Below are 24,866 nucleotides of genomic sequence, written 5' to 3' on the forward strand. Positions count from 1 at the left end.
TATAAATATCTAAAAATATGTGGAAAATGTACATGGTATCATTCCATTCCTTTACTTTAAACCCAAGTATTTATGCCAAGAAGAGCAACTAACAACCAATTTTCCTTACAAACCCTCTTTTTCAATCATTTGCTCATAGACTTTACAGTCGTCTAAGCGTTTTCCAATTTTTCTCCTGTAACATTTTACTTTCAACCCAACACCTATCTTTTGAAACCTGCAGAAAACATTACAGGTTAAAATACAATCAGCACGACGGGCATAAATATTTATATAAGGCTCGTGCAATCCACCACCAGGTTCAACCGTATCGTGCAGCACCGTTTGCCCTTTGGTACAATGGTGCACAATTTTCCCAACACTCCATTTGGTTGCTTTGCGGACCCTCTTCCACCAATCGCAAAGCGCAAAGAAAAACGTTCGCCCCCGGTAAAAGCACGCTGGTGGCCGGTGGCAGCCTTCGAGCGGAAAAATGGATCGGCGATTTGGCGAAGCATTACCTCAATCAGAGGTGCTATCATACCCATCAACATCGGCCGGCATGCGTGACGTGTTGTTTATCTACCATTTCGTTTTAAATTTTTTGTTTTGCTTCCGATACCATCAGGCGGTGTGCCAGTGTGTCAGTGTTTTATATATATAATTCCATTGCTAGCACAACGAAATGGATCGTTGCGAGTAGTTATTTCCAGTGCGAAATAAGCCCACACCGCGTGCAATCATTATTTTTACCGAACGAGACACGATGGAAAGAGCTAAATCAACTTCAAAGCTGTCGGATCGTTTTGCAAAACGATCTTCCGCTCCAATTGACCCGCATACCACTTAACAACAAATCGTTTTGGAAAGAATGAATAAATTTCACGCTGTGTGTTGTGGATAAGCATTTAAACCTAATCCCAATATTTAGCTGGTTACCACACCTAGTCGAAGTGTCCGTGTCGATAAGAAAAACGGGCAATTTTAAACCGCATGAATTATTGTGGAAAGGCAAATATATTCCTTGGGAAAACAGGACACATTTAGAATCTTTTTAGTCCAATAATATACAAGGCCCCTTTGCAAAATAAAGAAAACCGACCGCAGAACTAGGTAGTTGAATTTATTGCTGAAGTAGGAAATCCTTCACAATCCAACTGCAGCAATGAAGTGCATCGGACAGTTGCTCCATATTGCGTGCTCGACCCTGTTCTGTCTAGCCCGTCCGGTTGGGGTTTGAATCGAATTTTGAATCTATTTTTTATTGCAGTTGGATTAAAGAAATATAATGAACCGATAGCTTTGGTTTGTGGAATCACACGTATGCTACATAAGGAAGTGTGCAGCACGGTGTATCGATTTCCGAGTTTCCTTTCTCAATTCCAATTCCGTTTTATATCGTTCAATAGTTAGAAAAATAGGACAACTCGTGTTCGATCGGCCAGAGAAGCCAAGTGTTTCGAAAGTGAAGTGTCCCGGGTGCGATCCGGAAGAGGCGGGCAACGAATATCTCAACCGGTGCGTCCTTCAGTGGGTGGTGAAAAAGGAGCAATATTTTCCGAACCAGCTGAAGTCACCTGCACACACACACACACGCGGAACTCAATAGGACGAAGTCTTCAAAACGCATCGCGATGGTGCTGAGCGAAGGACAGCTGGCACTGTGCACAGTGTTCACCCTATGGTTGGGTAAGTTTTTTTTTATTTCAATACATTTTTCCTCTTTTCTTTGTGCTAACTCTCTGCTTGAGTTGAAATAGAAAGGTGGATCGTGCCGAATGGCAATAAGGGTTGGCACGTTCAAAATAGAAAACCATAAAAATCCAATAAGACATGAAACATTACTCAAAATCGACTCGTAGGTTTAATACAATTTTTTTCCGTAGGTCAATGACCCGACGACAAATATATTAGGAAGTACGATCAAAAGGAAATCTATATTGTTTGCAAGAAGGAAAATAAAAGCAACCAGTTTTTAAAAACAACGTTGTGATTTTATGAAATTAATTTTCTGTACGAAAACAAAAACGTATGTTTTTTAAATATTGAAGAAACTTATTTATTTATTGATTAGAATAACATTTAAGTTTCTTTCTCACAACATTTGGTTTTTGTTTGAACTGTTTTCGGTTTTTATCACAATAATTTTTAAAATCCACAGCCTTGTATAATGAAACAAATTAAAAACAGGTAATAAGTTACAACTAAAAAGACATTGAAAGTGTAAAACTCTTGTTTATTTCTATTATGAAATATTTACTAAGGTTGTTATTAACGTAAAACTTTATACCGCATATGAAGACCGTTTTTACTATGGCTATAGAAATGTATCTACGATAAACTTTGTTGTTTAAAGCATGTGTCAAATTCTCCTTGAAGTGGATTGAATTATTCATCACATAACAAATTCATTTTGTCTTCTAATCAAATTTAAAATAAAAATATATACTACTACAAAAATAAAAGTAAATCCTCTCAACAACATCGTAAGCAGGTCAGCTAAGCAATCGTCAATCTTCAAGACTGTAGTGTGTCAGCGCATACCCAACCGTCGAAAGATCGTTGAACCTTTCCCGAACCGAGGTGGTACGGTCCCTTGTGGTCGTCTTTTGAACCCGCGTGCAAACCGGTGGCCACCTCGTCGTGGATAAACATTACGATATCAACCTCGTGACTCCTACTATTGCAGCACATACGACCAACACGAGATATTGCACCGACGTCGGACGGAGCATACCGCGACAAAAAACTGTGTCAACAAATATTTTACTCTTTATGCAAACGCACACCTCTTTCGGGCCGTCCGCCGTATCCGCCAGCTTCTAGCGTTCGCTTTTCCGGCCCCGGGGTCGGGGCTTTGGCAAGCGGGGAAAAGTGAAACAGTCGTGGCCGGGCATATTTCGCTTGCATATTTGTCAAGGTTGGCCCGAGCGTTGTCAAGTAGGTAAATACATTCTCCGCTTTCTGCAGTGGTTTTTCGAGCCTTGAAGTCTTAAGTTTCTATTGACGTTCAACATAGAGATTGGTTGGCACATAAAATACAAACGAGAAAAAGGTTACTCTTGTTTTAAAATGTGGCTACAGTGTATTTAATATTTATTTCTCTTTGTTAACACATCATAGAAAACTCAACTTCACACATTCTAAAATTACTCACTCTAAAATTTGAACTATACTTCCTACATATCACTTTTAAACTCTTCTTTGCTTCAAGCGTTTTCAGCAACCTTGGCCTGCGCGAAGGTTTTCTCATACGAAAGTTTTTCTTCCGCTACGAAAGCCTTCGATCTTGACCATTCGATCGATCTAACTGCCCAGTCACGATTCCACATCAACTGAGGAAAAGGTGGGCCTAAAACGTCCGTTCGTCCATGGACGAAGCGGGCACCAACTCTCTAACTCTTTTTCGTTCCGTTCGATCTGTGGCTCCGGACACCGATCGGCCGGCATGAGCATCGATGAGATGACCAACACAAGTGTGTGCATTAAACCGTGACCGTGACCCTTTTGCCGAGTGGAGAGTGTTTGCCAGCAAAAGAATCGGTTGTGTTAAAAAACGCACCGAGAGGAAGCGATGCAAACCCGAAGCGCGCTCGTGCGTTGGAAATGCCGCAGCATGGAAGAGAAAAACCACCTCCCATTTCCACCCGGTCATAGTTTCTTTTGTAGGCCGAAACGCTTCTCCCCCCAACCCCCCCCCCCCCCCCCTCCACGAGAACAACCGAATTCCCTCTCGGTTTGCCTGATGCCCGACGATGGCGGAAGACACTAATTGGTGATTATCAAATTACTAATTCAATAAGTACGTACGATGGCACCATCGTTGGCAGCGATGAACCATTCGATCGACCTAGGACCCTAGCACACGACGATGGTTTGGGGTCCGGGGTGGTGGTTTTAAACGCCAGCTTCAACCTTTCGCCCGCACGGTGAAGTGGCGGTGTATCATTTATTCTCGTTTTTTCATTTTCATTTTTCCATCTCGCCCGGAACCTGAGTCATTGGTTCAAAAGGGCATTTGATAGCCCTGAACAAAAACTAAATGACCATTTCTCATAACCCAAAGAGCGTCCGTTCATGCTAAATCATTGGAAAATAATGCACAGAGTCGTGGAAGGGTATCATTAAATCTATTACCTACGATGATGTTTCAATCCCTATGTTCAATCAAACAGAGCTCACATGATAGTCAAAAACATGGACAAAATATTGATTATTCACTCTCTTTGCATTTTCAATCATTTTATCAATTTTTAATGGCTTTTTGTGCCTTTTGATTAATAAACATTGAAACATCTCTTTTATTCATAAAAATATGAAACTATGTTGAAACATGATTTATTGCATTTGCTTTTCAGTCCATACTTTTTGTTTATTTAATGCTTACAGATTTACAGTTCTTCTTAGAGAACATTGAAGTTTAAAAAAATATTCTAGACGTTATTTTACTTTCGTGGTGGAAATGATGATGGGAGGATCATCGAAACACCAAGAACTCCAAAAACAAATCAACATTTTTTATTACATTAGATTTGATAAGTGACATCCAACTAAAGATAGATTAAAATAATCCTTTAAAAAGGCAAAGAAATAGGGTTAAAAATGAACGGTCAAATTGACCATATATTCATTAAAGAAAACTGCAAAAATAGTTGAAGTTCACTCTTAAATAAATTTTCTAAATATTTCAAATCGCTTTCCCTCATTAAACAATGAGCTTTTAAATATGTTTTTGAATGTTTGACAAATATTTTCTTTATCTTTTTGCATGCATAACGAACCCTTTGGTGGATGACTCGAAGCAGTATTCACTCCAAATCGCTTTCCCACGGGAATAGTGACGCTGACTGAGGACAAAGTTTTGCCATTCCTAATGAGCTGTCACCGATGTCGACGGCTTCCGGCCAACCTGTGGTATCGGGGGAGGGAGGGGCGTGCGGTGTTGGAAAAACTAATCATCACTTTCAAGTGGCAACGAAACGAAATCAAAACAAAACAACACTCAACCTAAACTCCTCCCACCACGTGATAACAGGGCAACATGTGTCACTACTATCCTTACGCTAGTAGAGCCATTAACGGTAGCGTGGTGTTGTTTTAAGGATTAGCAAATGTGCTGGAAAAACTTTTCATTGCGAGAGAAAAGAAAAAATCAAGCCGAAATCAAGGCAGCACGCCAACAGAACGTTAGGAAAAACTGACCGCCCCGCCGGGTCCCTCCAAATCACGCCATTTTCTACGCACGCCACCCATACACACGCACCACTCCGTAACCACCCACGGGTAATCCTCTAGTTTGGTTTATTTATGGTGCCAGTTTAACCACCCGAGGAATCTCCGACCCGCGAGGAAAATGCTCCACCAGCACGCGACATTCCGAGCCGGCGGCGTGTTTCCCTCTCCCGGGGGATGGGTTAAGACTTGGTGGGTGGGGGGTGGGCGTGCGGTCGGTCAAACCTAATTACTTATGGCACACGGAGACGTTGGCGAAATATGGTTATCGCTTTTCGATTTTCGGACCGAGTGCTCGGTTGGCTAGCTTAGGTTTTCGAGTGGCGTTAATGAGATTCACCTTGTCTTGGTGGCGTTGTCTTGGTGGCGCGGGAAAACAGCAAACAGACGCATGTCGTCATCCTGGCATGACTCTTGTCAATTTAGTTCAAAATGTCGAGTGAGCAGTCAGACAACCCTTCCATTTTGTTGCGTTCCACTGCTCTAATTAGTGTGAATGGCTTTCTTGGACCGTTTGAAGTTCTCGGTGTGAATTGCACGAGCTGCAATTAAATTTAACCGAGCGCAAAGAGACGAACCTGATATTTTGACATTAACTTCATTTTTAATCAAAAATTAATCATCTAATCGAATCAAATGTTGTTTAACTCCTTCGAAATGGAGATTAGTAAACTTGGTACAAATTGAAAAAATCGATAGTTGATTCATCACGCAATAATGTGGTTAGCAGCTCGAAATAGAAAAGCCCAATCATATAATAGAATAGCTCAATAATGGCTGTCATAATAATAAAATCCTACACTTTGGTTGTAGCCCTTCACATTCACATTTTTGCAATAGTTTTTTTTTATTACTTTTTATTATATAAATTATTAAACTTGTTAACAAATCAGTTGAGTTGATGCAAAGGTTCCGTTTGGAATTTGTAGGTTCTTTTTGCAAAGTTAATCAACGAATTGACCTCTCTTGATAAAACATTGCAAACAAACATAATCGTTCCAGCCTTCATTTATGCAAAACTATCTTAAACATTTCATTCATGTATGTTCCTTTGTCATGCCTATCTAACTTAATTAGGAATTAAGAAAAACATAATTTTGGTTCACGTTTACATTCAACAAAATCACGTCCCCTTATGATAAATTCCCATGGCATGAGAATTAAAAATGTATTTACTTAATTGTAGCGTTTGTGTTGGTACAAAATTGGATCCAACATTAGATTTCTTGTAGGAGAATGCTCATGGGACCAAATTTGAGTGAAAACAAAATATTTAAAAAATGTAATTAATAAAATATAAATCGTAGTTAAAATCGGAGGGTTTCTTATAAAAATTGATGCAATACATAATTGTATGTTTTTAATTCAGGGTTACTAAAAACTTCTCCACTGTTAAACTTCTCTTTAAAGAAAAACATTTCACTCAAACCATCTATATCGAACATATGAATGTGATCATTCTGCATTCCATTCTCATTTAATCCTGGCGATAACTAACACCCAACAAATCACCTTGTCAACTACGTGGCTTCACCTGCCAGGACCCTTGACAACGTGTCTGCATTCTTCCGATCGCAAAGCAATGCCGCACATGTCGTAACGCATTGGCTTACCACCTACCGGACGCACCGGAGCATCAAGTTCAATGTCAAACAACTGACAGCACGGCTCAGGCAACCATGTCATGTGCCGGTCGCGCTAGCTACTGCCGGTGGTTTGTGTAAGCCGATTTGGCGCTCGAAACCATCGGCCGGGGGTGGCAAATGCTCGCCGACCTTCGTTGCCGCTATGCTGCGGGGTTCGCGATCTATTTCCAATCGAAGTGTGTTCGCACATCGTTCGTCGGCCGATGCATTATTATGTGCGGTTGGACTCTACCTCCCGAGGTGCTTATCGAGGTACGAAACACGTGCTGGTCGAGGGTTAATACAAGTGCCACATTAAGTCGTTTTTTTATTTCTGCAATAAATTCACCACTAATTGATTCGAGACACAGATTTTTATGTTAAGTGGAGAGAAAAAGTTCCTGCGAAGAAAATAGAAATCAGAACAAGTAACAATTATCACATCCATCGCTGACACCCTTCCCGGAGGTCAAATGTCCGCCACGGGGCAGAAATTGTTGAGAAATTCTTTTAGCTTGAATTTCCCCATGGAAACACAAAGTGAATTGTCATTGGTACAACTAGTAATTTAACGATTGCTGTCGCTATTTTTAAACCGTCGCGCGATAACACAGCTCTTTTAAATTATTGGCTTGGGTATGCAACTCCGAGTGAACCTTGAGACACAACGTTCGGAGTCGGGTCAGTGGGTTGATCATGAACGAGCATTTATTTATTTGTTTTACTTTCGTGTTCGATTCCGCATATGATTCCGCATCGCTGACTCATTCCGTATGCACTGCGAGCGTTCGTCAGCTGGGAAGTAACGCGTCAAGAATCGTTGATTATATTTCACTACCGAACGCAAATGTAATGAATGTAAACACAAATAATCCATTCCCAAGGTACCATGAATCGACAGTGGAGGGGGTGATTATTTGGTTTGAGAATTAGTTCGCCGCAATCGTCGCACTACTTACAAATCCCAGCGTCGTTGTGATTACCTGCATCGCTCTCTGGAGTATTAAAGTACTTCCCCGCCATTGACATCTCTTCCGGTCAGCGCCCTCTCTCTCTCGGTCACATTCGGCCAAAGTCATGGACTACTAAGGCTACCCGAAAACCTAGTAAAATACCTCCTCTATTAAGTCAACCGTCACCGGTCGATGTCACCAGCCGAGCACGTGAACACTAGCACGTGGTTGGCAGGTTAAATAAGTTGATTGATTGCTGTAAGTGAACACCGTCCGTCCACGGAGCGACAAAACGGCCAGACATTCGGGAAAACCTAGGGTTGTGTGGTGGAAAGTGGCATTTTTATTATTTTTCCAGCAAAATAAATGTGTTTTCTTTTGCATGAGAACATGTTAGCAAACACGTTTTCTCCTACCTTCGTTGATTGATGGCGTCGTGGATTTCAAATACTGTTCCACAAAATGTCAAATTAAGTTCTACATCTATTTATCACAAGGTTTTGTTGGGTAATTTTATGGCTATGTTCATTTTTCAAAACACTTAAACATCTGATTTCTTATAAGATGTAAATGATGAGCAAATATACAGTTTGTAAGTTATTATTTTTCTAATTAAGGTCGAATCCTTACTCCGAAAATCATTTCCCTATCCTTTGATGGCCTTAACGGATTTCGATAAAGTTTTTCCTCTCCTACAGAACTCCAATCTCCGACTCGTTCTCCTTTTTCTCACCACTTTATTGACCATTATTTTCGCTGGCGATAGAAGCCAACCCGCCGGCAGCAAAACTCTATTCGCCCGCACCGAAATTCCAATTGTAATGCCAACGAAAATCGATAGCTTACCTTCCGTTACCTAAGACTTTACGTAATGAACTGGACCTAGCAAAGGAGACCTTCCGTCGATCCGCCCTTGCCGAGAACGGCTGCTCGGAAAGGAAAAGAAAAATTGCTCCGTGTTTTTTCGCTTATCATAGCTGCTGGTTCGGGGCCGAAATTGATTGATTAATGAAATCCCATTTTGCCTTTCCCAAGCCGGGCTGGAAAAGCGCCCGAATCAGAAGAAGAAACAATACACACCTCTTTCGGTGCGGGAAAAAACAGCTCCATCATTTCATCACCTTCGATCTTTTTTGAGCCACATCAACCTCTGACTGCTTATAAACTATCCACCGTACGAGCTACGGACGTTTTCGCTTAGGAGGAGAAAATACTAACCCATTTCCACCCGCAGGGCCCGTGACAAATGGGTCTCGGTGTGGCGTCTCCGGGACGAAGCAAAGTTAATTTATCTAGCAATCCGACCATCGCACCCTTATTTGCGTGTTTTCCTTTTCAGGAGCTTCAAGGACGCATTCCCAATGGAATGAGTCTGGGATTTTCCCTCCCCTTGGTTCGTCATCGTCGAGAATTGTTTCTAAACGTTCAATGATTTTTGCCGTCCTGTGGGAATCATCGATTTTTCTACGGATTTTCTTTCGTCCCACGACCGCAGGACGATGGAAGACCTTCAATGGTATCGATTGCCGCCTACCAGAGTCATTACTCTCCTTATCGCCAATCTTTGCCAAAGTTGACCTTTCGCTAATGTCCCCCACCGAAATGGTTGGCTTTGGGGTGGGAAAAAAAAACAAAAGGGTCGCCAATTGCGCACCACAAAACAACTCCAACGGTTGGAAGCGTTTGAATTCCTCCACCGAATGGCTTTCCGTCCATCTCGGGCCAGAACTTAATCCGAGCGAGTAATCAAAATGGACCCGAAACCGGATCGTGATTGCGATATGGCGTGTTTGCTTGGCATTCGGTAGTTGCCGGAGTCGTCGGGGAGGCCGGTGGGTTGGAATGTACCGGAAAGAAAATGTCCACCACTGTTGGGTGCTTCCAAAATGTGGCGTCTGAAGGCGTCTCTAAACCGACGAACGCCGAGGTGTGAGTGTTACAAACGATTCCGTACCCCAAAACCGACACTTTCCATCCGTTCCGGGCGAGACTTTCGGAATTCGGGCACGGTTTGGGAAATAATTACCCGACCCGGTCCTATCTCCTTGCTCCACGAAATGCGGAAGCAATTCGGAAATGGATGGGAAAGTGTCCACTTCCGAAGAACCAGGCGCCCTTTTGAGCCCGGGCCGTTTGGAGTTTGTTTGCGGACCGTGCGTTGGACGAGCGAACTGGGTTAACGCCGAGCCGGGCCTCAACAATGGCCGACACCGTGGATCCCGAGCCGGGTTTCAAAATGGCGATAATTGGCCGTTTGGTTAAACGAAAATGCGCACCACCGTATCGAATGCACTAGCGGGAAGCTTCCTGACGCACCGGGTAGCCGTCATAATGTCATCATTTAGCGGTAAAATCCGGACACCGAGTGAGTGGCACGTGCCAGAATCGGCACAAAACCCTAGCGGGAAGAAAGAGGGGTCGGGTTGTTACCGGCGATGACTCAACTGTCAACGCATCGGCAAATGAAACGATTACTCCAAATTGCAATGTCCAATGCAAACAAATATGCCGAACGTGTCCGTTGGCCGAAGGATGGGTAAATAAGGGTTTAGAGAACGAGTGTATAGCCCATCTCCATTAACCTAAGCAACTCACCAAACATGGGACGAAAATTAACCTACTCAGAACTGGAACTTTCAAGTGGTTTCCAACATCTATACATTAATGTTACGCTTTTAATAACGGAATTCAAAAATTTGGTTGGTAAGACATTTCTGCTTTATAACAGCTTTTCTAAATCGATTTATCAATATTTTACTGTTCAATTTACAAAAAAAAAAACAAATCCAAAATTCTTTGCTATAAACACATTTGGAAGACTTCTTATCGAAACAGGGTTCAAAAAACCTATAACTATGAAAAAAGTAGATTAACTATAACTGAAACTATCCACTCTAGTTAGGGTCCGATAGTTGCTTATCACTTGTTGCTGCACTTGTTATTCATGATTCACTTTTTGTTATTTTTCTTATGAACAACGCTGAAGCAATCAAATTGTTTAAAACAAGTTACATAATGATTCAATGATCAAGAAAAAACTATGGCTACAGTTGAATATTTGTTTAAACAAAAAACGAGAGTTTAAACGAGAACAACACGAAGATTGATCTTTGACCTACTCAATAAATTACTTACTCAAGCCTGCATCTGCCCAACATCGCCAAATTCAAAAGATTAATATAAAAAATAAATAAATAAAAATAATTAAAAATTGGTGACTGTTATTCAAAATATTCAATCGAAATTATCTAGCATTGCTTGGTTATGTAAGAAGATAATTTCGTTCGAAATTATGTGGATACAATACATAAAACGATGTAAATTTATTCTTACTAGTTCCGTTTGTTTTTATTCTGTATTCATTGTGTCCATATTCAGTTTATCCATATCGACGTTAAACCTTATAAATGTGTGTATATAAAAAAAAAGATACAATTCAAATCGATCGCTCTTGAGGAAATAAGAATCCGTTCGCTAGAAAACGTGAATCAAACGTCAGTATGCCGACAGCCCTCAATATGGCTCAATGTTTGACAGCTTTACGCTTCTTCTTTTTTTTTGCAACACACCGAAATGAACGCCACTGCAACCGTTGATAGCGGAAAAACTGGCCAATGCGGATCCGACCGGCAGCACATTTCCGTCGCAATACGTTTACTGGAAAGCCGACCGGTTCTAAATAAAAAACAAACCCCAAACAGCCCAACACCACCCCCTTCCGGTAGACCACTTTTTCCCCAATACTATTTTCTTCTCTGGCGTCGGTCTGCCGCACCGATTTGGCAACGCTTTTCACCGGTGCAAAAAGTATACACGGGAGACACGTGATTTCCGGTTGTGCAGTTCGTGCCGGCTCGTGATTGAGGATGTCCGTAACCGGTTCCGAGGCGGCGGGCTCCACGCAACCCCACGGCCCAAGATGGATGTCCAGTGGATGCGCCACGAAAGGAAAACATCGTTTACTCCGCCTCGCCCGGTGGGAAAACCACCCTCACCACCCGCTGGGCGAGCGACCCAGTATGAGCCGAGGGAATGGGTTTCAAAATGACTAATTTCACCCGACAAAACGGTAACGATTTAGCTACCCTGTCCACCACCTTGCGTGCCCGCCCCCGCAACCCGAAGGTGAACGACGGTGTAAAATTAATTTGCATATCGGAAATCGTTAAGCTTCACGCTAGAACGGTACCGGTAGCAAAGGGTGTCGGCTTTTTGGACCGCTGCTGCTACGGACCTCTTCGTTGTTCGCGTGAAAAATTGTACGATTCCGGGAAATGCGGATCTATCCTGGGAAAATGCGCTAGCCGTTTTTTAAAGCATTATTTTGGTCTGCAAAACATCGACACACAGTGCCAATACAGAGCAAAAAGTGGATAGCACATAGAAAAACGCGTACCAGTTAAAGCTAAATGGAATTCTTAAAATTGCACAATTCTGATATCTATAAAAAAAGATAAGAAGATGCAAAACAATGATCTCTTTGTACTCTTGATAACTTAGTTTTGTTCGAATTTTCCTTTTGCTCTCGTAAAACGGAATTTACTTAAACGTGGAGGAAAGCTGAGACTAAGTCGTTAAATAAAGTTATTTGTACATTTTGAAATTAACTTTATTTCTTTTGTGCAAAGATGGTTCACAAGCTAACTTTTCAGTTTCTTTTTATCGTATTTGTAAATGATACATTCGTTAGAATGAATATATATCCATTCAATTTACTTCCAACTGCAATATTATTACTAAAAACATTATTGCCATCTCAAAGAAAAAGCATCTAATTAAAAAATCTTAAACGCAACGTAATGTATGTGGAAAATTTCAATTTAAGATTCTGATGCACAGTTAATCCTCCTGCAAGAGAACATCAACAAGGTTTCAGAACAGAACGAAATCATATTTTGTTTAGCACTGCGTAAACACGCCCGAAACAATCAAAACAACATGAATTCCTAAAAAAAAAACGGAGTGTCCTAAAGAAAGCAAGCTCGTTTGCCTTTAAAAGTGCAAAGCCACCCAAAGAACTCATGTTGCTTGTTGTGACTTTGCTTTTTTGTTATGTCTTATGTTTGCTCTACATTAATGAAATGCAACGCTGGCTGCAATTCCGTTGTGCTCTATTTGTTCGCTTTTCCGAGAACCTTTCCTACTCCGAAAGGGAAGAATCTAGGTTGAAGAATCTATCTGCTGCGCTTTTGATCGAATTTGGACAGTTTTTGCGACCAAAACTGAGAGGAAAAGAAAAGCAAACAACAACAAAACACCACCTTGGCCACAGCTTCTGCTGGCAACGGGCCACACGGTCTTGTTTTGCTCCCTTGGAAATGGTGCGCTCAAACAACAAGGAAATGTTTCCCCTTTCCAATCGCTCGCGGTCTACTAAACCTTAGTTTTTCCAAGTAGTTCGAATGACCAGTGAAAAATAAAATAAAATTGAAGCACACTATTCCAGCTTCTCTTTTTTCTTGCTGTATACTCACACTCTCCTGACCACAAAGTTCCGGTTTACCCATTGTTATTTTGACAAGTCTTTGACAGCCATTTCGTGTCACCTTTTTATTCACCCTCCCAACTCCTCGCCCTTCCCCTTTGTACCTTCCTCCCGAGAGACATCCGGCTGTCCGCATATTTCCGTAATGCATTTTCCATCACCTCCGAAAACATGCCCACCAATGTCACCCAGTGTTCTGTCAGTGCCCATGTTTTTTGTCCTTCCTCTCTTCGTCCTTGCCGCCTAGATGGTGCCTACTTCCGGTGAGGTGAAAAAAGGCATGGTCGATTCAAAGCAGAACACGACAGGAAAAGCAGTTGGGGAGCTGTTGGTGTCATTTGGCGACGATGCTTTCGATGGATTGTGATGGGTTCGGTTCAAAAGGACCGACCGTTCCCCATCCTCCCCACTTTCCACTCAAAGAGGGGACAGCAGGGACGTTATCAATCAATTAATTATGTTACATTACTCAAACATGTCACGATGGAGTTTCGTGTGACAAAACAGTGAAATAAAAAGTGCGGAATTGTAGAAGCACGGTTGCATGTAGTATTCACTCAATTATTCAACATTAATTTTTTAATTGTGATGTATGTCAAACGGGGCTTCGTTACGTCAAACGCTAAGTGACATGATGGTTAAATTATAAATTGATAGAAAGTTAATCAGCGAGAAGCATTCTAAACTGTATTTGCTCAGTTAGCAGACAAGAATTACAGCCATTTTGTGAAATATCACCAACTGAATCATTTCTACTGTTGTAGACCAACCTTTTCTACCTGCTCATTTTCAAAACCACGTGAAAAGAAAATTTCCGTACGTTACTCATCGCCGGTGGTTTTCGTCGATGGTTCGTCCTCATTAGCTAATGGACTTTGGTGAAATGACATTTCAGCTCGCCACAGCTCGGGATGGGTGTGTATGTATTTCGTGGCCTGGCCAATAAAAACAAACAATACTCCGTAGTACAGCATGATTTCGCAGTGATTTTCTGACCGATTACACGCAAAGCTGCCCAGTAATGGTTGGTCGGAGAGAAATTAGGGAAATTAAGAGACATTCTAAATTGTTTGCCATTGCAGAAAAAATTCAGACAAAATTGGTAATTCACATTGTAATTCATACAAGTTAGGTTTATTATATATTATTCGGAGGTCCGGAAGCTGATTACTAGGTGAGCCTACGCATTTTCAGCGTTTACATTTAAGAAAGTTTTAAATATTGCACTCTCATGGAGTGACTTGGTTATGAGATAAATAAATGAAGCTTTGTGTTTTTAAGAAACTGTAATCAACGAATTATCAGGATTTATGATCCATCATATTCCGTTGCTATAACATTGTTGTTACTGGTTTGCTCTACAGTATTTATTTGTCGTTAGATGATTTCGTACTGTTTAAACTTATTACTTATACTTAACGTTGATTCTTTTTGATCTACAACTCCTTGCTATCTTGATAGATCGCAACTCTTAAAGCAAAACCATGTCACTATGTATACCAAAAATGGTCACACACTACTTTCTTCCACGGTTGGAGCGGCAGAATTCGTCAGAATTGCTTGTTGGATATATTTGCTCTTCAAGGCTATGTAGATCTGTAGAAAAAGAAATGTTACATTTATTTTAAATGCAATTGTAATTAGTTTATTCTTCAAATGGTTCAACTTACATCACGTAGCTCTACCGGCAGCATTGCGTTGAAGACCGAGGCCAATTCCCTAAAATCTGGTCTACGCTGTGGAACGACGTACCAACACGACAACATTAGGTAATACAGCTCCTTGTTGCTGTGAACTGGATTTTCCAAACGATACGCGTTTTGCAGCATTGTCAACAGCTTCTTGCCATCTGTTACACCTGGATAAGGCATTGCACCAAGCGAAAACAGCTCCCACACGAATACTCCAAACGCCCAGACGTCAGTCTTCACGCTGAAGGTGTGATTTGTGAAGCACTCTAAGGCAAGCCATTTGTATGGAAGGGGGCTATCGCTTGATTTCTTGTATATACCTCGTTCCAGTTTTCGCGATAAACCAAAGTCACTTATCTTGACCACCTTCAGAGAGTAGAGGAGCACATTCCGGGCGGCAAGATCACCGTGCAGAATGTTTTTAGTTGAAAGATAGTCCATACCGTTCGCCACCTGCGAGGCCCAGCTGATAAGATCTGTAGTCCTCAACTGCCACTCGCCAGTATCAGTGTTGTCCTCTCGATCTGCATGTGTCATTTGTGGTTGAGCGTTGCTAACTTCATAGTTCTGCAGTGTGTCCAAGCAACTAACGAACCGTTGCGCGTTGTCACGTAAGAAAATATCCATGCTCCCGAACTGACAGTATTCAAAAATTAACATGGCCTGGCCTGAAGAAAATACCGAGTATGATTATCAAACGCTCACACATTCAATTGCAAGATAACACTAACCTCTCGCTGTGTTTTTGGTCACGGCTCCCAAGAAGTACACAATGTTCACATGTAGTCCAGTTTGGATCATCATGCTGAGTTCGGTAGCCAAACTACTGATCGCATCTGTCGAATGGTTCGCTTTCAGCATTTTCACAGCAACGATCGTCGATGGTTCATGGACAAAGATGTTTCTAGCAACAGCCTTCCTTACGACACCAAACGCACCTTGTCCGATTGTTTCACCTAGTGTTAGTTTATCCATTGAAAACTCATATTCCGATGGAACTAGTTGTACATCGTCATCGTTGAACGATTCATCACTAAACGAGTCATCATTGATCGAAGCATCATTGAAAGATGTCTTACGCTGGGGATTTATCAGTTTTCGTATGACCAGGAAAACGATTGCACAAATCACTGTGATAATGCAAATGACAACGACAGCCAGTTCAAATGTTTGTGGTTGAGGTTTGTGCGAGTTAACCACCAAGGTCTTTTTTAAGTATCCTATAGTCTTTCGCATAGCCGTGCACGAAACTTGTTTGGTATAGATGCTAAGTGAATGATTTACGACCCATGCATATTCTTCTTGATGTCCCATTGCATGGTAGTTTCGCTCATCGCCATACATTATGAAGTCTCCTCTAAATTCGTACGCGTACACCTGGCATCGTACAATCATAGTACTTCCGTTGGTTCCCACGATCTCGAGTTTCATCGGTTCATGGAAATTTCGTACCATTAGATATGATGTTAAACTTGAGTATCTGTCATTGCAATCGACGGTGCCTGGTTCTTGTATCGGTCCAGGAATGTGAAATCTGTAACGTACCACGTACGGAGGGTAGAAAGGCTCGACCTTTAAATAATAAGATTAAAGTTACCTTCTTGTAATACCAGATCAAATAAAGTAGCATTAAATAATTATAAGCTCACCTTGTTAGCATATATTCGAAGGAGTTTGTTTTTAGCAGGTGAAAACAGTTGTCCTTCAAGATCTACAGTATAAGGAGTGTATAATACCCGTGCACCCGGATTCACATATTGGAAGTAACAAAAAAAGTCGACGCCACCATCGTTCCAGAGCGCGGTCTCATTGTTCATCAAACGACCAGAACCATCTATAATTTCATCGAACCGAAGTTAATCATTCCATGTGTATTCACCACTTTGTCAACAAATACTTACGAGCTTCTAAAACAGACAAATTAATTCCAGCACAGGTGTCGTTCGTTACGCAACATTCGCACCTACCAGCGTGAAAAGTTTTAACAATTCCAACAATATCTAATGTTGCTCTCCATGCGAAGATATGTATAGGCTGCGCTAAGATAAAATAGGTCGTCAATCAGCAAATCCAATTTTTAAAAACTGTTCTTTAGAATAAACTATACCTGTTTAGAATTATTCCTATCATAGAAGTACCAAAAAAATGAATTATTATTCATCGATGAAGAAACAATGCATTCGAATGTAACCTTACTATTTTCATAAACTTTGCGTGGGCCGTCTATTTGAACCATTTGGTTTGGCGCTAAGGTTATACAAAAAATGGACGTTTGATGAGAAAATAATTCCAAGTACAACAACCCTAGAAGTTACTTCAATATTCACCTTTGATTGTCCATGATTTCCAAATTTCTTGCTTCCTTGATTTGGCTAAACATTTGTATTTCTGGATGATCTTTGCGGAGTTCAGGGTCGCGTTGTATGATCCATATTGATGTTCGAAAAATATGTCATTTTCGAACCAATATATCTTAGGAACAGGATTTCCATCCGCATCACAGTCCAACATAGTATTTTCACCCGGATTCAAATAAATGGTTGTTTCATTGGCATTGCCACTATTAAAATGTAGTGCGCGTGGAACCGTCAATTTTATTGTTAACTCTGCTTCTTTTATCGTTCCATTCCTCAAATTGGACCGGCATTTAAACAGTTCTGACGAAACGTTGAACATTGAAAAGTTGGCCGCCCAACCATACGAAACATTTGATCCTTCTGTCACGAACTCGTACGTATCGTGAATAAAAATAATGCGGTTTGTAAAATTGTAATAAATATGCAAAAGGCACTGCACTACAACTGTGTCACCCAAAAATATCTCACCAACCGGAGATATAACATTTATCTTGACGTGGTCGTTAAAGTCTTCCGGATACAAGAATGATTTTACTTTTGAGCTTCCCTCACTGTTCGATGCTTTACAAATAACGATAGTAGGTCCAGATGACGGAACACTGACAAGCGTGGATGCACTCGCTTTTAGCATGTCATTTGATTGTTTAAACTGAAATAAATTAAATGAAACCTTTAATTAACACCCTAGGGCATTTTTTAAGAGCTGTCCAAAGTACAACTTACCACTTGTAGCTCTTGAGATGTATTTTGCAAGTATGGAATTGATTGAAATTCAAATTTCGGAGGAGGATACGCTATTCCATGGCAAGTGAATTCAACCATTTCCGTCCTCGGCAGTGAAACATTGAGTCCAATTTCCACCACAGGTACTCCTAAGGCCATGAAAAACCATTTAATTATAGAATATGAAATCATTAACTTTTGATTCATTTTTAAATGTGTGTACCTACCTTTGATCGAAATTAGTAAATGGAAAATGTGCTCTGTTTTCTTGTAAGAAACCGTGATGGTAAACCAACCGCTCTGAGCTACTGTTGCATTTTTAAAATTGTATCCCTTCTTGTGATTTTGAAATACCACTGTGTATATAGTTTTGTTAAAGTGATAACACAAATCTTTCATATCAACTGTTGCACCGCCAAGGTTGTGGATAACATCAAACTTCATTGAAAGATTCCGTATCACTAATTGTCCGGCAGAGTTATTTACTCCGATATAATCAAGCGTATTTTTTAAGTTTAGCACCAATAATAGCTGTTCCACACACTCGTGATCTATGGAGCAGCATTTGTAAAGTCCAGCATCTTTTCCATCAACGTTTGAAATAATTAACGGGTTAGTTTGCGGCGTAATGTCAATAGGTTTTGAACTATTTTTTAAATACCATACACCGGAAGAAAACATCTGATTGTCCGACGCATTATTGACGCATTTCCATTCCACAAGGCTTCCTACCGCTACAATCCGTGGGCCGTCTATATGGATTGCTGCATAAAAAGATCCACAAATAATACGTCAAAAACTGTGGACATTAGGTCAATCATATATTACAATTTACAAAAATATAATCGTACCAGGATGGTAACGAACAATCGCTTTTGTAGCTGCGTCCTGTTAACATTCGTATATCTTTTTTCAATTTTTAAAAACATTTTATAATTCCATACGAACACCATATATATATAAGTTTGGCACCACCTTAGTGATTGTTTTTAGTACTATCTACAAATTAGTTGATTTGTAAAAACATGATAAATTTTTATTTAAAACACAATTCCCTTCCGTTACTCTCTTTATCATTAAATAACTGACTTATTTGATTAAATGCTTTGTTAGTGCTAGACAAATCTAACTTCTATGTCTTTTACATGTTATATTAGTTAAAAAAGGAAGAAAAATTGCAAAATAATGTACTCGAGGATGATTGAGGTTAAACTTTATTATTTTTTTTAAGAATCGTGAAATAATTTTTAGGATTCTGTGACATATTCCGTGACAAAAATTACAAAAATTGTGAACAAAAAACATACCGGTCCTGGACAAAATGTATGACTCATATATTTACGCCTGATAACCCGGTTTTAATGGATAGAAATAAAACTGGTATGCTAGTAGATAAGAAAAACTGGTAAAGGTATTGGTGATGCAACATGGGAAAATCCCATTATTCCATAACATATATTTTTGATCGACGTTTTTAAACCAACGAAAAAGTAGCTTAACAAAATAGTTTGTTCGTTGAGTTGAGCTCGATTAGTGTCACTTTCATTATAAGATTGAAAACTATCATGGTTTACACCAACAAATATCGATTATGACTAAATCTCTTAATGACTTTCTTAAATTCAGCCGTTTAAAAAATTAAGGGCTTTTTGTGACATATTTTCGTTCTAGAACTCACAATAAGTCCATAATATCCATTTTTTTCTTGTTTCAAAATCCACTTTGCTCTAATTTGGCTTAACTTTCGTTTCATTCGATTCAATGATTATTTTCCAATAACTCACCTATAACGTTCGACGAAAACAGTACACATAACAAAAAAGTCAAAATTTCACTTAAAAAAACTTTTCGGCTACGCATCGATAATTTTACGGCTTGTAGCATCATGATAAAGCACTAGCACGTGAACCAATAGATTCTATTTCTCTTATTCATTTGTTTTTTTTTTCAATAGAAGCTGTTTGTTGAAAACCGCACACAAATTCCTGAACACTTTTGATATGGCTCGTTCAACGTCGGGAAGAATACTGAACATTCGATGCTGGGTATTTCTTTCAACCATTGTCTTATTTATTTTGACATAGTAGTTGTTGAAATTTGGTTCATTATACAAAAATGCATCCATCCTCCTATTTTGTTTCATCAATGCTTCTCATATTACTCTTCACAATGTTTCTTCGGTTACTTTTTCTTAACGACACGTTTCTTAACAAAACTTTCTTTTTAACGAAAGTACCTACCATTGCTTTTTAGTCCCATAAGATATCTGAAGTCTTATTTATGATATCTTATTTTATTTCTATCTTAAGGATGTTGAAATTGGCAAAGTGCGAGGTGACAATAACGAAAGACAATCATTAGTTTGAGGGTTGAAAATTAGCCTATGAGCGTTGGGGTGGTGAGCTGCTAACCGAGACCGGACCCTCCCCTGTACGAGAGGACTGACTATCGATGTACACAACGGGAAAAAGTCTTGTAAGCCCTTCACGGGGAGGGCATGACAAAAAACCGTCGGTACGCGAAGAAAAATTATTCGATATTTGGTTTAAGAAATTGTTATATAGTAATACAAAAATAAATTGTGTATCACGTCAGATGCATCTCCTTCATTTACACTTTATGAACTTTTGCAATATAAATAAACAATTGCTGTGTTTTTTCTATTCCTATTCCAAATTATCCTTTACAGGTGGTCTTCCCTTGATGTACTCGCCGGCTCCACGAGGCGACTGTGATAATTGTTGCCCCATCCGGGAACCGAGAGATATACAGTTTTTCCTCTTCACCAGGTATTAAGCCGAAATCCCTTTCGATCCGACGGGGACCACAGGGTGGCGTTAATTTCCAACTCTGCGACTCCGTTTTCTCCATCTCCCTTCTTTTGCAGACAAAACCCCGAAAAGGGCGACACCCTGTTCGTGTCGGACAAGCAGCACCTCCGGGCGTCACACCTGAACCGCTCGAACCCGCTCGTGATTTACATGCACGGCTTTTCCGAGCGGGCGCCGGGTGGCTCGGGCGAAAGTAGCAAGCAAATGCGGGACGCGCTCCTGGAGGCGGACGACTACAACGTGGTGCTGGTCGACTGGAGCCCGCTGACCGCGCTGCCCTGGTACGTGAACTCGGTCCAGAATGGGCCCCGCGTTGGCCGGTACATTGCACGCTTCGTCCGGTTTCTGGTGCTGTCCGAGTTCCCGCTGGAGAAGATTCATCTGATCGGGTTCAGCCTTGGGGCGGAGGTGGCCGGATTCGCCGGCAAAACGTTGAACGAGTGGGGTCTCAAGCTGCCCCGGATCACAGGTTTGTTGGACGAGGGAATTAATTCAGCAAAGGAATGGTAAATGGACACAATGTGCTCAGGTGTTATATTTTACACGTTATAGTTTATGCAACAGTAAACACTCACTAGAAGATGCCTTTAGACCAGAAGACCGACACAAAAACTAGCACAACGTGCAATACTATAGTTGCGGCATGTAAAATGTAACACAAGTGCACATTGTTCCCTTTACCTAAAAACCGTATTTCTACTTCAAAAAAACGAACGATACAACATTCCTAGTTGGATGTTCTGAAAGTTGAACACACTCCAAGTGAATGGTACCGGACCGTTGCTCAAAAGTTTATCCCTTAAACCAACAGCAAAGTTTTCTTGGATAAAAACAGGAGCGAAACATAAAATCTCGTGGAATATGAAAGAAGGTAGCGAACTTCATCTACTTCGTACAAGCTGCTGTGTTCCACTATATGGTAGCTTAATTTTGTATAAACTCGGCAGCAAGTTTCAACACAAAGAGATTGTTGCACTAAAGGTACAGACAAATTAAAGTGTACGAGAAACGAAGAATAAATTCAATTCCATCTGGGCAAGTTTAGCTTCAAGTTCAATCGATTTTCAACACAAAATCAACACGTTTGTTTAGAGTAGAGTAGATGTAGTAAAGTTTATGAAACTTTTGACTCGTTGATGAAGTACAATTTTCAAAATACTCTATAAACAAGCTACAATAAGGACTTCCCAACTTCACAACTTCAACGTTTCATTTATCACCCCTTGTTTAATAGAATACTCTTCAATATGACACCTTTTCTCGATTGCTCGTCAATACTACTAATTGATATATGATGGATAGGACACTGCTCGGTACTGTGTCATCCTGCATTAATTTGTGACATTTGATGTGTTCTAATAGGGAAAAGACCCACTAGCAAATTACTTTTTTCTCTTAATTACTTCTGTAATATGTACCAAATAGTGTTACGAGATTCTTGTAACTCGTCGTTCATGTATAATTGATCATGATTATGAGAATAACTGTTTCGGACACTTATTGAAGCCCGCTCTAGGTATTGAAATAGTGTCTGTTCCAGCTGAAACTAGTAATGTGTATAATGGATTTTATTTTGTATTTGTTCAACTTAAAAAAAAGCTTTAAGTTTGACACTTACTTTAAAGGTTCGCCTTGAAGAGTGAATAAGGCGACAAATCGATCAATCAAACGATATTGAAAATATGTCTCACAAACGTACCATGTCCAAGTTCATCACCCGCACCCTTTTTTCAATCCCACTTCCCCTTCCGCCTGCAAAGAATGCACATAAATAGTTCACTCTGAAAGTCGCCTGGCTAGAGCACCTTTAATCGATTCCGGTCCCAATGGCCGAGGACGAGGATTCCGTCTCGTCTCGTGCCCGGTTGCGCTGGACGGAAATTTATTTTCCCTCAAAGAGAACGACGATAAAAATTTATACACGGTATTTATTTATTACTCTGGCTACCGGTCTATTCCAAAGAATTCCAATGGAACCTACAACCACTTACCACCGAAAAAGAAAAACGGCTACCATGAAGTGCGGGCAGTTTGCTACGAATAGAACGTTGCGTAATAGTTCTCCATACATCCGTACCGCTGCTAGTTTGCCCGCCAATATCCATTTGGTCGCGGCGGGCAGGTTTGTCAACCCGACCAAACCATCAAGTAGATATCGGGTTTATTTTATTGGTTTTTCGATGGTGCTCCAGCGTACGATGGTCGTAAAACTGGTAGAGTTCTTGGTATGCCACCGATCGCCAAATGGAAAAGGGAGGTAACATTCCATAGGCCAGCATGAAGGAGTCCCTTCCCAGTCAGAAGGAGGACGGGAAGCTGCCATCAAAACTTTCGCCGGAGCAATAAATCAAAGCGAAGTATGACATGGTCTCCAAGATCCCTCAGGTCGTGGACCGCCGGTTGTTGGAGGTGGCTGGGCTCCTCCGGACCTCCGCGTGGCATTCGTAATAATCGTGCCGGATAAAACAATGTCCGCCGGAGGTTCGTGAGCTACAGAAACCAATAGGCTATAGTGGTTTGATTAATTGCATTACGACTCCCTGGCCTTGTGCCCGTCTGGCTTGGAAGAGTGTCTCCCTGTTTCAACTCTTCCTGTAGTCAAATAAACAAGAAATGTTTTCCTTATTTTAGTTTTCCCTTCTTTTTGTGTATCTGTATCTCACCTCCTCAACAGGTCTCGACCCGGCATTTCCACTGTACGTGTTCGAACGGGCCTCGCAGCGTCTCAGCCCGAAGGATGCCGAGTTCGTGGACGTCATACACACCGACGGTGGTCTGCTGGGCTACCCGTGGCCACTCGGGCACGTCGACTTCTATCCCAACGGTGGCGTCCCGCTGCAACCCGGCTGCGCCCGCCAAGAGCTGGCCAAAAACCGTTGGCTCGGCGTGTTCATAGGCTGCAGCCACGCGCGAGCCTGGCAGTACTTTGCCGAGTCTCTGACGCGGCCACGAGGTTTCCTGTGTGACCGCTGCGAACCGAACGACACGCCCAGCGAGGGTTCCGGTGCCGGCTCGACCCGGTCCTCGCGAGATACGGCCAGCAACTGCACCATGACGAAGGAGGTCTTCATGGGCATGTACATCGACCGGACGCTGCGGGGCAAGTTCTACCTATCGACCAATCCGGAACCTCCGTTCGGCCGAAACCAGATGCCCGAGGAGCGGCAGCGAAACAAGGAGCTGCAGCGACGACAGTCCTAGAATGCCAAACGGGTCCGCTCAGCTTCCGGAAAACTTTTGCCGACTTTCGCAAACCCCTCTTCAGGTCGGCAAAAGTCTGGAAAGCCGTAGCGTACCAAATAGTACGTAGGTAGGTTTTATGTAATTAATAATAAATTTAAATTTCAAACGACCCCTTGCCTCTTTTCATACCCTCCCAACCGAGGGGACGCTGCGCAAGAAAGAACACAAGAACAACTGGTAGACCACATTTCTCTGGAATGAATTAAAAATTAAATCCTCACCCCAAGCCGCCGAAAACCCCCATGAACAACCTTGACCGAAAAGGTCCAGGGCGCACCACATAACCACATCATAATGTACCGTGGTACAAGGGAGCGGAGTTTTTCGCAGGCTCCACTTTATCAACGTACCGGCGTCCTTTTTATCCTGATAGTCATTAAATTTCGCGGGACTGTTTCTCTTTTTCCCAAACTCGTTCATACCTTCTACCGAATACTTCATGAGCATCAGATGCCGTTTCGTTTCTATACAACGACGGCCTTTGTATCGTCGTTACAGCAGCGTCGGGAGTCAACCCGTTTGCTCCATAATTTATTGCCAACCAATCAGCGAAAAACGATTTCAACAGACATACAGACAAACACCCGTCCGTGCAATTCCACGAATGCGATGGAACCCGGAACGCCGTTCCGGAGGCAGATAGGAAATGAAGTGTTGATAGGATTTTTAACCTTCCTTACGACCTGATAGGAAATTCATGGAAAAATTACCCATCGATCGGGGATGCTGGGAAAATTGAAAATTACC

General features: G+C 41.3%; 2 protein-coding genes across 2 annotated transcripts in view; one reads left to right on the top strand and one right to left on the bottom strand.

Annotated features, from left to right (window-relative positions):
- LOC131289821 (uncharacterized) overlaps positions 1–24,866 on the bottom strand; it is a 41,693-nt gene that overhangs the window by 12,153 nt on the left and 4,674 nt on the right. The window lies entirely within an intron of this gene.
- On the top strand, positions 1,614–24,077 carry LOC131289822 (lipase member H). Its single transcript, XM_058319155.1, has 4 exons — positions 1,614–1,668; positions 20,735–20,834; positions 20,933–21,345; positions 23,551–24,077. Exons 1-4 carry the CDS (start codon positions 1,614–1,616, stop codon positions 24,075–24,077), a joined length of 1,095 nt encoding a protein of 364 aa, XP_058175138.1.

This window comes from Anopheles ziemanni, chromosome 3, assembly GCF_943734765.1.
Source record: "Anopheles ziemanni chromosome 3, idAnoZiCoDA_A2_x.2, whole genome shotgun sequence".
Taxonomy (NCBI): domain Eukaryota; kingdom Metazoa; phylum Arthropoda; class Insecta; order Diptera; family Culicidae; genus Anopheles; species Anopheles ziemanni.